Source organism: Bos indicus, chromosome 3 (assembly GCF_029378745.1).
Source record: "Bos indicus isolate NIAB-ARS_2022 breed Sahiwal x Tharparkar chromosome 3, NIAB-ARS_B.indTharparkar_mat_pri_1.0, whole genome shotgun sequence".
Taxonomy (NCBI): domain Eukaryota; kingdom Metazoa; phylum Chordata; class Mammalia; order Artiodactyla; family Bovidae; genus Bos; species Bos indicus.
Genome location: NC_091762.1, coordinates 23,771,184 through 23,784,137, shown reverse-complemented (window position 1 = coordinate 23,784,137; position 12,954 = coordinate 23,771,184). Strand labels below are relative to the sequence as shown.

At 39.9% G+C, this 12,954-nt stretch overlaps 1 protein-coding gene across 1 annotated transcript; it reads right to left on the bottom strand.

The window, feature by feature from the left end:
• Positions 1–2,509: 2,509 nt before the first annotated feature.
• On the bottom strand, positions 2,510–5,255 carry LOC109557026 (disintegrin and metalloproteinase domain-containing protein 30-like). Its single transcript, XM_019958378.2, has one exon. It carries the CDS (start codon positions 4,806–4,808, stop codon positions 2,664–2,666), a length of 2,145 nt encoding a protein of 714 aa, XP_019813937.2. The 5' UTR covers positions 4,809–5,255; the 3' UTR covers positions 2,510–2,663.
• Between the last annotated feature and the right edge of the window lie 7,699 nt (positions 5,256–12,954).

The following is a 12,954-nucleotide window of genomic DNA, read 5'->3' as shown; positions in this document are numbered from 1 at the left end:
ACTACATACCCAAAGCAAGTTAAGTTAATACCTTCAAGAGATATCTGGAGTCTCTCATTCATTGCTGCATTATTCACTATTACCAAGACTTAAAACAACCTGCTGCTGCTGCTGCTGCTAATTCGCTTCAGTCATGTACGATTCTGTGCAACCCCACAGACGGCAGCCTACCAGGCTCCCCCATTCCTGGGATTCTCCAGGCAAGAACACTGGAGTGGGTTGCCATTTCCTTCTCCAATTCATGAAAGGAAAAGTGAAAGTGAAGTTGTTCAGTCATTTCCGACTCTTCGTGACTCCAGGGACTGCAGCCTACCAAGCTCCTCTGCCCATGGGATTTTCCAGGCAAGAGTACTGGAGTGGGGTACCATTGCCTTCTCTGTAAAACAACCTAGACGTCCTTTAATGTATCGATGGATTAGTAAACTACACACATGTGTATATACAATGGAATATTATTTAGCCAAAAAAAAATCCTGCCATTTGAAAAATCATGAATGAATCAGGAGGGCATTAACTAAAAATCTACACAGAAACAAGGTACTATATGGTATTACTTACAACTGAAAAAAAAATTTTAAAGAGACTAATTCGGAGAAATAGAATAGAGTGATGGTTGCTAGGGACTGGGGAGAAGGGAAAATGGGTAGGTGTAAGACAAAGGGTACAAACTTTCAGTTGTAATTAAATAAGTTCTGAAGATCTAATATACAGCATGATAAACAGAGTTAATAATCTGGTATTGTATATCTGAAATTTGTTGAGAGTTGCTGCTAAGTATCCTTACCCTCTGAGAATTGAAGTTTGTGAGGTGATGGATGTGTTATTACCTTGATCTTGGTAGTCACTCTGCAATATATACGTATATTAAATTATTACACTGCATGCATGCTTTATGTAAATAATAATATTTATACATTTTATGACAACAAAAATGTTGAAAATATCTATGATGTATAAATAAGCTTAAATTTTTAAATAAATCTTCCTTCCTAAATTGAATTTCCAAATATTCATATAAAGTTACATTGAATAATGGCAGCAATTATTAGTTGTATAATCTTGAGCAGGTTATTTAACCTCATTGTCCTCCATTTCCTTTTTAGAAAACAGGAAAATAACAACACCTACCCCACAGACTTATATTCAGGACTGTGCATATGCTACCCACTCCAGTATTCTTGAGCTTCCTTTGTGGCTCAGCTGGTAAAGAATCCACCTGCAATGTGGGAGACCTGGGTTTGATCCCTGGGTTGGGGAGATCCCCTGGAGAAGGGAAAGGCTGCCCACTCCAGTATTATGGCCTGAGGAATTCCATGGACTCTATAGTCCATGGGGTTGCAAAGAGTTGGACAGGACTGAGTGACTTTCACTTTCATGCATATTGGCCCTGGTGAAGTGCTTAGAACATTGTCTGCCACAGATTAAACACAATAAATGGTAGTTACCATTTTCAGTATTGTAGCTACATAACCACATGTCCTTGCTTTTTTAGGATTTTTCTGATGATGGCTAAGTTTGATAAAAGTTAGAATTATGATGATCAAAAAATTATCTTGATGTTCTTTCTACTCTGAGTTAAGAGGAGTCCCCAAACAGTCCAAGGGGACACTCTTTATCATGAGTGTGTCCCACAGCTTCTTTGTGTGTGCTCAGTCATGTCTGACTCTGTGACTCCATGAACTGTAGCCCACCAGGTTCCTCTGTCCATGGGATTCTCCAGGCAAGAATAGTGGAGTGGGTAGCCATTCCCTTCCCGAGCGAGCCAGGGATCGAACCCGGGTCTCCTGAATTGCAGGCAGATTTTTTACTGCCTGAGCCACTAGGGAAGCCCCACAACTTCTTTAGTTAGAAGAACTACATGGCTAAGAAAAGAGATTGGAGTGGGGGTATAGTTGACCTGCAGTGCTGCCTGGGGAAGAAGGAGCACCGTAGAAGCTAAGGGAACAGAAGGAGGGTTCAGCCCAGAACAAGACCAAAACACTTCGGCTGTCACAGGGCTGGGATGATGAGCAAGAGGTGGTCATTGACTCCTCTGAAGGGGCCACTCAGTTCTCTGAGCCCTCAACCCAACCAAGTCCAACCCAAACACTGAGTCAGAGACCAGATTTCTACACTGTGTGTGAACCGCACTGTGAGGGACTCCCCTCGTAAGCGATCACCTTCTATATATAAAATGTGGCAATCACCATTCATGGTTCAACAAACGGCACAGACACTGACAATTTCATTGATGACACTGAGGGAGACAGGGAAAAGTAGATGACGGCTTTGTTTGCTGGGACTGAAAGACCATACATTACCCTGAAATCCACTGTAATTCTATGAAACTAACAATGTGCGTGTTCAGAAAACCAGTAGGGCATTTTTTTAAAGGCGATCCAAACTTCATCCCAAACTAAGGGGAGAGCAAGATGCACCGATTTGTTTCCAAATCAAGAGTACTTTTTATTTGCTGATCAAAAACTCAAAGAAAATTAGGTAAAATAAATTGAAGGAAGAAAGAGCTGTATGGACAAATGAGAAGCTTATTCAATTTATGACCCTGTGTAGTAAACAGAGTTACTGTGGATTGCCTGATTACGTTTCTGGTTTCTTGATATAGATATATTTTTCGCCTTGAATTGTTCTGCTCCAGTGCTACTTGGTGGTGTCTCTCTTTGGCTTCAGAAGTGTTCTAGGACATTCCAAAATAACACAAGGATCACTGAGATAAACAAGAAGATAAGGCGCATTACCATAAGGGACACAACCTGAACTGAGACAGGCACCCCTTCCTTTACTGGTCCTGGAGGCCCACTGTCGATGCTTCCTCCATATCCTACCTCCTCACAGAGCGGAGGGGCCCAACCATACATGCAGTGGCAGTTTCTGTTGCTGTTGCAAACTCCTCGGCGGTTGCACTTCTCAGGGAAACAGTCAAAATTCAGGATTGAGCTATTCACACAATTTCTATTAAAACATACCCGCTCCTTACCACAGGAGGTACCATCATTTATCACACCCAGGTCAGGTAACCCCATAGGTACCATGGCTAGATGATAGCCAATGCCCCAGCACATGAGATTTTCTTTATGCAGATGAGTGGATATTAGGATGGTGTGATCTGGCATATCAGGGAGGGTTTCGACATTTATACACTGTAGCCTGCCACATAAGGATCTTTCTTTGGGACACTTTTTATATTCACGAACTCCTATAATGCCACAGTTCCCATATTGATCACCTATTACATTAACTGCATCATAGCACTGATGAGGAGCATCCTTGGCATCAAGTCCAAAAATTTTTTGGCACTGCATATACCTGGATTGACAACTCTGTTTGAAACAGTGGGCTTCATACTTGCAAGGGGTTCCATCCTGCTTATAAGTATCACTTGGACAGAAAGCTGAGGTCCCATTGCAGTACTCTGCAAGGTCACATTCATTTTCTTCCACCCGACACATGTATCCAGATGGACGAAATCGACAGTTATGACAACAAAGTCCAATATTACAGCTGGCACCTTGTTTGAATTTACAATCTGGTTGACAACACCTATCTTCTTTACACTCCTCTGTCGAACCACAGTCACATTCCTCATTCTCTTCCACAATTTTGTTTCCACATCTCTTAACCACATAGCCTAGGCCTGGGAGATTATTTAGACAGTTTAATCCTGAATTTACATGTGAATAAAATTCGGCATAACTACAATTACTAAACCCAGTTCGTCCAGTGCCCATGATACAACTATGCCTACCCTTACACTGGCAGTATTCATAATCATGGGTCATTCCCACACTATGGCCCAGAACATGAGCAGTCCAAGTGGCAGGGCCAAGGATGTTTCTATCTAGCACAGAACTTGTAGATCCAGAAGGCATCATACTACATACACTTCCCCAGTGATGTGCAAGTGCATCCTTAAACTTTTTGTGAACATACAGGTGTGCCCAATCTGCTGGAATCCGAACATGTAGGTCACGTGACCTGTACTGCACAAACTGGCCTAAAACTTGTGATAACTCTGGGGAATTAAGTGCTATTTTGTCTCTGTCTGTCCATACTTCAACAGCTAATAGCTGTATTCTCATACGGACATCTTGAAAATAAGAGTCTGCAATTGAAGTCAGAAGAATGGCATCATTTATGATTTGAGTAAGATTGGAGTTCATATATAAATACCTACTGTTATCAAAGACCAGGGCTAATTCCAGGTACTTTTGGTGCACATATGACTCAGTGAAATCTGGAGTCCTAGCCATGTTCTCATGCTGGGCCATCTGCTCTACTGTTTCCTCATTAGTTAAGCCACAGATTTGATTGGGAATTTCCTCCTCTTTCTCCAGGGGATATACCATGTGTTCAAAATTAGAAGAAGCCTTGAAGGGCTCGATTTGGTAATTATTGGCAGCAATTTTCAGGATGCCTCGGAGACCTCCCATACATGTACTTATGGTAGCTTCAGATTCCGGATTTCCTTCAACCAAGCCCATATAGTTGCAGTCGCTGGATATATAAGGGTGATCTTCCAAGAGTCTTCCTTGTTCTGTGAAGGAGAAAATCTGCAGATTCCGGGGCAATAGAAACCTCTTGGGCCACAGGTGAAGGACACGGTCCTTGCCTTTTACCTGCAGGAGGTAGGACACGTGCCTGGCCACTCTCTGCTCCCCTCCACGGAAGCTCAGCTTCTTGGGAATGGTGATTTCATAGGAGTCAAAGCCCCACTCAGGGTGAAAAAGTAAATCCTTGCCAAGAGAGTCAACCAGGAGCACCGCCAGGACTAGCGACCGGCCTGGGGAGAGGCAGGTCCTCACTGACCTCATGGCACAGCCTGTTCCGCACTGACTCAGTCCCTGCCACTGTGGCCTTGAGAGTCAGCCTTCCAGGGACCTCCGCTAGAGGCGCTGGGAGCAGTGCGTGCAAAGCTCGCTGGTGCGGTGTATGGGAGCGCAGCCCTGGGCCAGGCTGGGTCAGGCTGAGGCTAGCTGATTTCCCCAGCAGCTACACGCCCTGCCCAACGCATCTGGTTCGTTCTCTGGGCGGTGCCGTTGGGCGCACGTGGAAGAATCCAAGGAAGGTGCGCCAGAATAAGATGAAAAGCTAGACTGTCTATTTGCGGGTTGGAGAAGACAGAGAGCAGCTTGAGAAAAGGAGAAGGACTAAAGAATAAGAGGAACAACCGAGAACTTGCTCAAGGCTCGCTGTAATTTGGGCCATTTCTTGTTTCTGTAGACTTTAGGACACACCCGATTTTCCCATGTGTTGATGTGGATGTTTCATAGGCTGCTGTGCCCACTTCATCATTGCACTACTTCATCATCCCACTTTTCTGCGGGGCTCACTTGCGGCCAAAGGAAAGAGCATCTGAGGGGGCCAGAGTAGCACCCGAGCCTGAGAAAATGAGCGGAGACACTACCTTCCCACCCCCACCCCTGGACGCACCTTTGGTCAACAGGTGAAATGTGACCAGAGTTCAAGAAACGCTCCATTTAGCAAAAGGAAGTTATGGAGACTTTAATGTGAACTGTTGGAGGAACTGCCGAGGATACACATACCAAAAGGTTGTGATGTGAAATGGGGATTTGGAAGTCTAGACCACATTCAAGAAGTTTGATGTGACAGAGGGGAAAGAAACAGAAAAGAGGCTGGAGAGTTCTGGGGAGTTTGGAATTGACTAGTACCCACTGCTGTATATAAAACAGATAAGCAACAGGGACCTACAGTATAGCACAGGGAAAGTAAAAGTTGCTTAGTTGTGTCCAACTCTTTGTGACCACATGGATTATACAGTCCATGGAATTCTCCAGGTCAGAATACTGGAGTGGGTAGCCTTTTCCCTTCTCTAGGGGATCTTCCCAACCCAGGGATCTAACCCAGGGATCGAACCCAGGTCTCGGGGAACTCTGCTCAATATTATGTAACAACCTAAATGGCAAGATAATTTGAAAAAGAATAGATACATGTATTTGTATAACTAAATCAGTCTGCTATATACCTGAAATTAACGTGACATTCTTAATCAAATGTACTCCGATATAATATAAAAAGTTATTTTATAAATAAAAATAATTTTTTAAAAAGAGAGATTGTTGGAGGGAAGAGTCCTGGCCATTCTCAAGCACTGGTATAAAGCTCCCCTCAGCCTCAGCAGAGGATAGGAAATCCCTCAAAGAGAACCCCCTCAGAGGGTGGCAAAGGAGGAGGCCTGTGTACTGTGGAAACGACCTGGTTGGAGATCCTGCTTTGAGTTCTTTAGGACATATACCCATAAGTTCAACTGCTGATGGATTCCTAGAATTGTGAGTGTAATTAGCAGACAGTAAGGAAGGGCCTGTCTGAAGATTCAGGTTCCTAGTCAAGTCAGTTACTGAGCTGAGAGGCAGTGGACATAAAGGACATGAAGAAGGGGAGAACTCAGCAGAGAGCTGACTCAGTTCAGTTCAGTTCAGTCGCTCAGTCGTGTCCGACTTTTCACAACCCCATGAATCGCAGCACGCCAGGCCTCCCTGTCCATCACCAGCTCACGGAGTTTACTCAGACTCACGTCCATCAAGTCAGTGATGCCATCCAGCCATCTCATCCTCTGTCATCCCCTTCTCTCCTGCCCCCAATCCCTCCCAGCATCAGAGTCTTTCCCAGTGAGTCAACTCTTCACATGAGGTGGCCAAAGTACTGGAGTTTCAGCTTTAGCATCATTCCTTCCAAAGAAATCCCAGGGCAGATCTCCTTCAGAATGGACTGGTTGGATCTCCTTACAGTCCAAGGGACTCTCAAGAGCCTTCTCCAACACCACAGTTCAAAAGCATCAATTCTTTGGCACTCAGCCTTCTTCACAGTCCAACTTTCACATCCATACATGACCACAGGAAAAACCATAGCCTTGACTAGACGGACCTTTGTTGGCAAAGTAATGTCTCTGCTTTTGAATATGCTATCTAGGTTGGTCATAAGGGACCAATGAAAGTTTCACTGAGTGTGCTGAACTCCTAGTTCGAACCAGGAATTACAGTTTCCTCAGTCTGTAAATCTGGCTAATGTTCTCAAGTCCCCAGCAGCCTCAACTGGGGAATGCAGTTGGGATCTGTCTTCTATATTCATTCTACCATTTTCCTTTCCACCATTGCATTATTTCTTGATTAAAACACTAATTCTGAAGCTCCTATTGCTACAATATTATCTTTGGGCTAAACTCTGCAGCATCTGTTTGTTAACACAAAACTTTATGGAAATAGCCTGCTTAGACCTGTTTCTCTTTATTTACAAAAACTAACAACAATGCATATATATTATAAAAGGTGAGTTACATAGAATAGAAAATGCAAGCCTTTCCTTTATCCTCAGCCTGCATCTGTCTTTAATAAACTCTTCCCACACTGAAACAGAATTTTTAGGTATAATTCTTTCTCCATCTTAGGATATGCCATAAAATATAGATAGCATGTTATATTTAAAAATATTACATACTATTTTAGACATTGCCATTTTTTAATACACAGTATATTGTAAATTATTTTCTAAGTCATTGATAATAACAGATGTAGATCATTTCTTTTTAAGCATGCATGCTCTTCTGTGTATGTATATACCATACTTCTTAGTCATTCATCTGTTGGTAGACATTTGGGTTGACCACTGTGAATAATGCTGCCTTAAAAATGGGTGTGCAAATATCTCCTGAAGATCCTGCTTTGAGTTCTTTAGGACATATACCCAGAAGTTCAATTGCTAGATACATGATAATTCTATTTTTAACTTTCTGAGGAACTCTATACTCCTTTCCTTAATGGCTGCATGATTTTACATTACCATCAACAGTTTACAGGCTTCTGTCTTCTCTGCATCCTTACCAACACGTATTTTCCAAACTTTTAATAGTGACCATTCTGATGGGTTGAGGTGATGTATCATGTGGTTTGATTTGCATTTCCTTGCTGATTATACTGAAACTCTTTTATGTGCTTATTGGCCATTTGTATAGCGTCTTTGGAAAAGTATCTATTCAAGTCCTTTGCCCATTTTTAAATCAAAATAATTTTTTATTACTGAGTTGAAGAACTGTCCTATATATTCTGATAGATGTGCATCTATTAGACTTATGATGTGCAGTTATTTTTCTCCAATTCTGTAGATTACCTTTTCACTTTCTAGACAGTATCTTTTGGTTTGCAGATTTAAAATTTGTTGTGGTCATCTTCTTTATCAATTTTTAATTTTGTTACCTGTGCTTTTCAGTGTCATAACCATGAAATCATTCCCAAATCTAGTGTCCTGAAGCTTTATTTCTGTGCTTCATTCTAGGAATTTAATAGTTTTTGTTCTTCCAATTAGTTCTTTAATCCACCTTGAGTTAATTTTTGTATATGTGTAAGTAAGGTAAGGGTTCAGCTTTATTCTCCTGCATGTGTATATCCAGTTTTCCCTACATTATTAAAGAAACTGTCTTCCCCTTATTGTGTAGTCTTGACATTCTTGTTGAACATCATTTGGTCATATATAGAAGGGTTTATTTCTGGGTTCTCAATTCTATACCATGTGGTCTTTCTGTTATATCTATCTTTATGCCAGGACTAAACCATCATAATGACTATCAATTATTATATTTTACCAAGTAATGTCTTTCCATCGATTTGAAGTGTCTTTGGGGGATTTTTAGCAATGCTTTATGGTTTCCCACTTTTTTCACCACTTTGGTTCAGTGTATTCCTAAGTATTTTATACTTTTAAAGGCCATAATATTATAGTATTTTAGTATAATGGGATTGTTTTCTTACTTTCCATCTCAGTTTGCTCATTGATTTTTGAGTGTTGATTTTGTATCCCATAAATTTGATGAATTCATTTGTTAGTTCTAAGAAAGGTTTTTTTTTTTTTTTTGGTGAATCCTTAGGTTTTTCTGTATATAAGACCATATCATCTGCAAACAGAGATTATTTAAATTCTTCATTTCCATTTTATAAATCTTTTATTTCTTTTTCATGTCTGATTGTTCTGGCTAGAACTTCCTGTACTATGTTGAATAGTAATGACGAGAGTGAATATCTTTGCCCACTTGTAATTGATCTTGAAGGAAAAGGTTTCCCATTGAGTATGATGTTAACTTTTTATTTATGACTTTTATTATCTTGAGGTAGTCTTCTTCCCTTCGTAGTCTGGGAGTGTTTTTGTCATGAAAGTGTATTGAATTTTTTCAAATACTTTGCATCAATTGATATGCTTATATGTGTTTTATCCTTTGTTCTATTAATAAGGTATACTACACTGATTGATTTCTCAATGTTTGAACCATCTTTTCATTCAGTATAAATCCCATTTGGTCATGGAATATGATCCCTTTAGTGCATTCTTAAATTCAGTTTGCTAGTATTTTCTTTAAGATTTTTGTATTAATATTCATGAGGGATACTGCTCTGAGGTCTTCTTTCCTTGTTATTTTTTATCTGGTTTTAATATCATGGTAATGCTTGCCTCATAGGATGAGTTTGGGAATGTTCCTGCCTGTTCAATTCTTTGAAAGACTTTAAGAAGTCTTGATGTTAATTATTCTTTAAATATTTGGTAGAATTCTCCAGTGAAACCCTCTAATCCTGAGCTTTTCTTTGTTGATAATCTCTTGATTAGTCCTCAATCTTCTTACTTGTTATAGGCATATGTATACATTTTATTTCTTTGTGATTCATCCTTGATAGGTTTTCTGTTTCTAAAAATTTATCCAGTTCTGAAGTTATCCAGTTTGCTAGCATACAATTATTCATAGTAGTCTTTTGTAGTTTTTACTTATGTAACATTAATTGCAATGTTTTCTCATTCATTTTTTATTTTAGATATTTGAGTCTTCCTTTCTTCTTACTTATTTTCATTCAAAGTTTGTCAATTTTATTGATCTTTTCAAAAAAACAGCTCAGTTTTATTTTTTTAATACTATTTTTTATTCTCTTTCATTTATTTCTGCTCTAATCTTTATTTTCTCCTTCTGTCTGCAGAATTTGGGTTTGGTTTTCTTTCTCTTATTCTAATTCCTTGAGGTGTAAGGTACAGTTATTTATTTTAGATCTTGCTTTCTTTTAAATATAAGTGTTCACTTTTATAAATTTCTCTCTTTATACACCTTTTGCTACATCCCATGAGATGGGATTGTGTGGCTTCATTTTCATTTATCTGCAGGTATTTTCCAAATTCTCTTACAATGTTTTCTTTGTTTTATTGGCTTTTAAAGAGTACATGGTCTCATTTCCACATATTTGTGGATTTTCCTGTTTTCCTTCATATAGTTTAAATTTTTAATTGAAAAGTAGAGTTTATTTACAATATTATATTAGTTTCAGGTATTCAGCATGGTGATTCAGTGTTTTTATGCAATATACTCCGTTAAAATTTATTACAGCTATAATTCCATGTGTTGTACAATATACACTTGTTGCTTATCTCCTTTTATATATATAGTGGTTTGTAACTCTGAATCTTCTACCCTTGATTTACCCCCTTCTCCCTTCTCTCTCCTCTTCGGTAAACAATAGTTTGTTTTCTATATCTATGAGTCTATTTTAAATGTATATTTATTTGTATTATATTTTAGATTTCATATATAAGTGATAGCAAACAGTGTTTGTCTTTCTCTGACTTATTTCATGCAGAATAATATTATCTTGATCTGTCCACATCACTGCAAATGGCAAGATTTCATTCCTTTTAACAGGTGAGTAACATTCCATTGCATGTACATATCCCACATCTTCATAAGCCAACCATCTGTTAATGGGCACTTGGGTTGCTTCCATGTCTTGACTATTGTAAACAGTGAAGCCATGAACATTGAGGTCCATGTTTTTTTGGAATTAGTGTTTTCATTTATCCCGGGTATATACCCAGGAGTGGAGTTGCTGGAGCATATAGTCATTCTATTTTTAGTTTATTGAGGAACCTCTACACTGTTTCCTATAGTGTTTGCACTAATTTACATTTCCAGCAACAGTGTGTAAATGTTCCCTTTTCTCCACATCTTTGCCAACATTTGTTGCCTGTCAGGATTTTAATAATATCCTGATAGGTGTGAGGTGGTGTCTTATGGCTTTGAGTTGTGTTTCTGTAATAATTAGCAATCTTGAACATCTCTTCATGTGCCTGTGCACTTGCCAAGGCCTAACGTGCCATCTGCAGGTGTCTACAGCTCTTCTCAGACACAACTCAAGGTCGAGTCTTTTCCTCTGTTGTGGCTTTCCCAGACTTAGTGCAACATTGTGCCAATGAAGTGGACAGGGTTGGAGCATTCCTTGACCTGGGCCTGGGAATACCAGTGTTAGTTAGAGTTGAACCATCTGGGCTGCTGTCAGAAGTCAGGGCTGCTTTTATGATAGTGTTTGAGCAAGTACCAACAATGGCTGCTGCAATCCCAGCTGACCTCTCCCTGGGTCCTCTCTGTCTCCCTGACTGAATGAGTGAATGTTACAGCCTCAGTTGTATCTGACTCTTTGTGACCCCATGGACTGTAGCCTGCCGGGCTCCTCTGTCCATGGGATTATTCAGGCAAGAATACTGAAGTGGGTTGCCATTTCCTTCTCCAGGGGATCTTCCCAACCCAGGGATTGAACCTATGTCTCTTGCATAGGCAGGTGGATTTTTTTTTTTTTTTTTTTTTTTACCACTGAGCTACCTGGGAAGCCTTAGGTGGAGTCTTTATATGTAGTCACTAACCCTCTACAGTTATTGACCTATTAAATGTGACTTTTGAGTCAGGGCAACTGATTGTCAGACTTATTTTAATTTTGGTTAATTTAAATAGCCAATGTTACTACTAGCTGCCATATTAGCTAGCACAGTTATAGAAGGCTCAATTTTCTACTTTCTAGCAGTATTTAATATCCAACTCTCTCAATCTCATTAGAAAAAGATGAGTTTCCCAGGTGACTCAGTGGTAAAGAATCTGATTCTCTAAACAATACTTTCCACATACCTATGGGGGATAGATCCCAACACCAGCAGTGGATACCTGAAACCACAGATGGTAACAAGCCATATATATATATATATATATATATATATATATATATACACACACTGTGCTTTTTCCTATACATTCCTATGATTTTAATTCATGAATTAGGTACAATAAAAGATTAACCAAAACAAGGAATATTAAAATAAAATAATTACAACAATATACTTGTTATAATATACACTTACAACAATATATGAAAGCTATGTGGTCCTCTCTCTCTCCTCTCTCAAAATATCTTACTCTCCTGTACTCAGCTGAACATATGAGATGATGCAATACTGACCCAGTGAGATGAAGTGAGATGAATGGTGTAGGCACTGTGAAGGGAATTTTCCTTTAGAGTTGACCCTTGAATACACGTTTTTGAATTGTTGACTAATACAAGATTTTTGAAATAAATGCAGTACTACGTGATCTGTGGTGATTGAATCCACTGGTGCAACAGATGTAGAACCAAGGATCCAGAGAGTAGACTAAGGGACTTGAGTATCCAAGGATTTGGGTATCTGTAGTGGATCCTGGAAGCAACTCCCCATGGATACCAAGGGACAAACTGTAGTAGTTTTGGACTGCAGTTGACCACAGGTAACTGAATCTATGGGAAGTGAAACTGTAAATAATGGAGGACTAATGGGAGAGGGCAATGGCACCCTACTCCAGTACTCTTGCCTGGAAAATCCCATGGACGGAGGAGCCTGGTAGGCTGCAGTCCATGGGGTCGCTAAGAGTCAGACACGACTGAGCGACTTCACTTTCACTTTTCACTTTCATGCATTGGAGGAGGAAATGACAACCCACTCCAGTGTTCTTGCCTGGAGAATCCCAGGGATGGCGGGGCCTGGTGGGCTGCCATCTATGGGGTCGCACAGAGTCGGACACGACTGAAGCAACTTAGCAGCAGCAGCAACTATATCTATATATTGCTAAATGATCACCATAAGTCTAACTAATATTCATCACTACACATAGCTATCCTT

What these genes read in the sequence shown, in the direction of transcription:
- LOC109557026 (XM_019958378.2), bottom strand. Translation starts at nt 4,808, where the DNA reads ATGAGGTCAGTGAGGACCTGCCTCTCCCCAGGCCGGTCGCTAGTCCTG.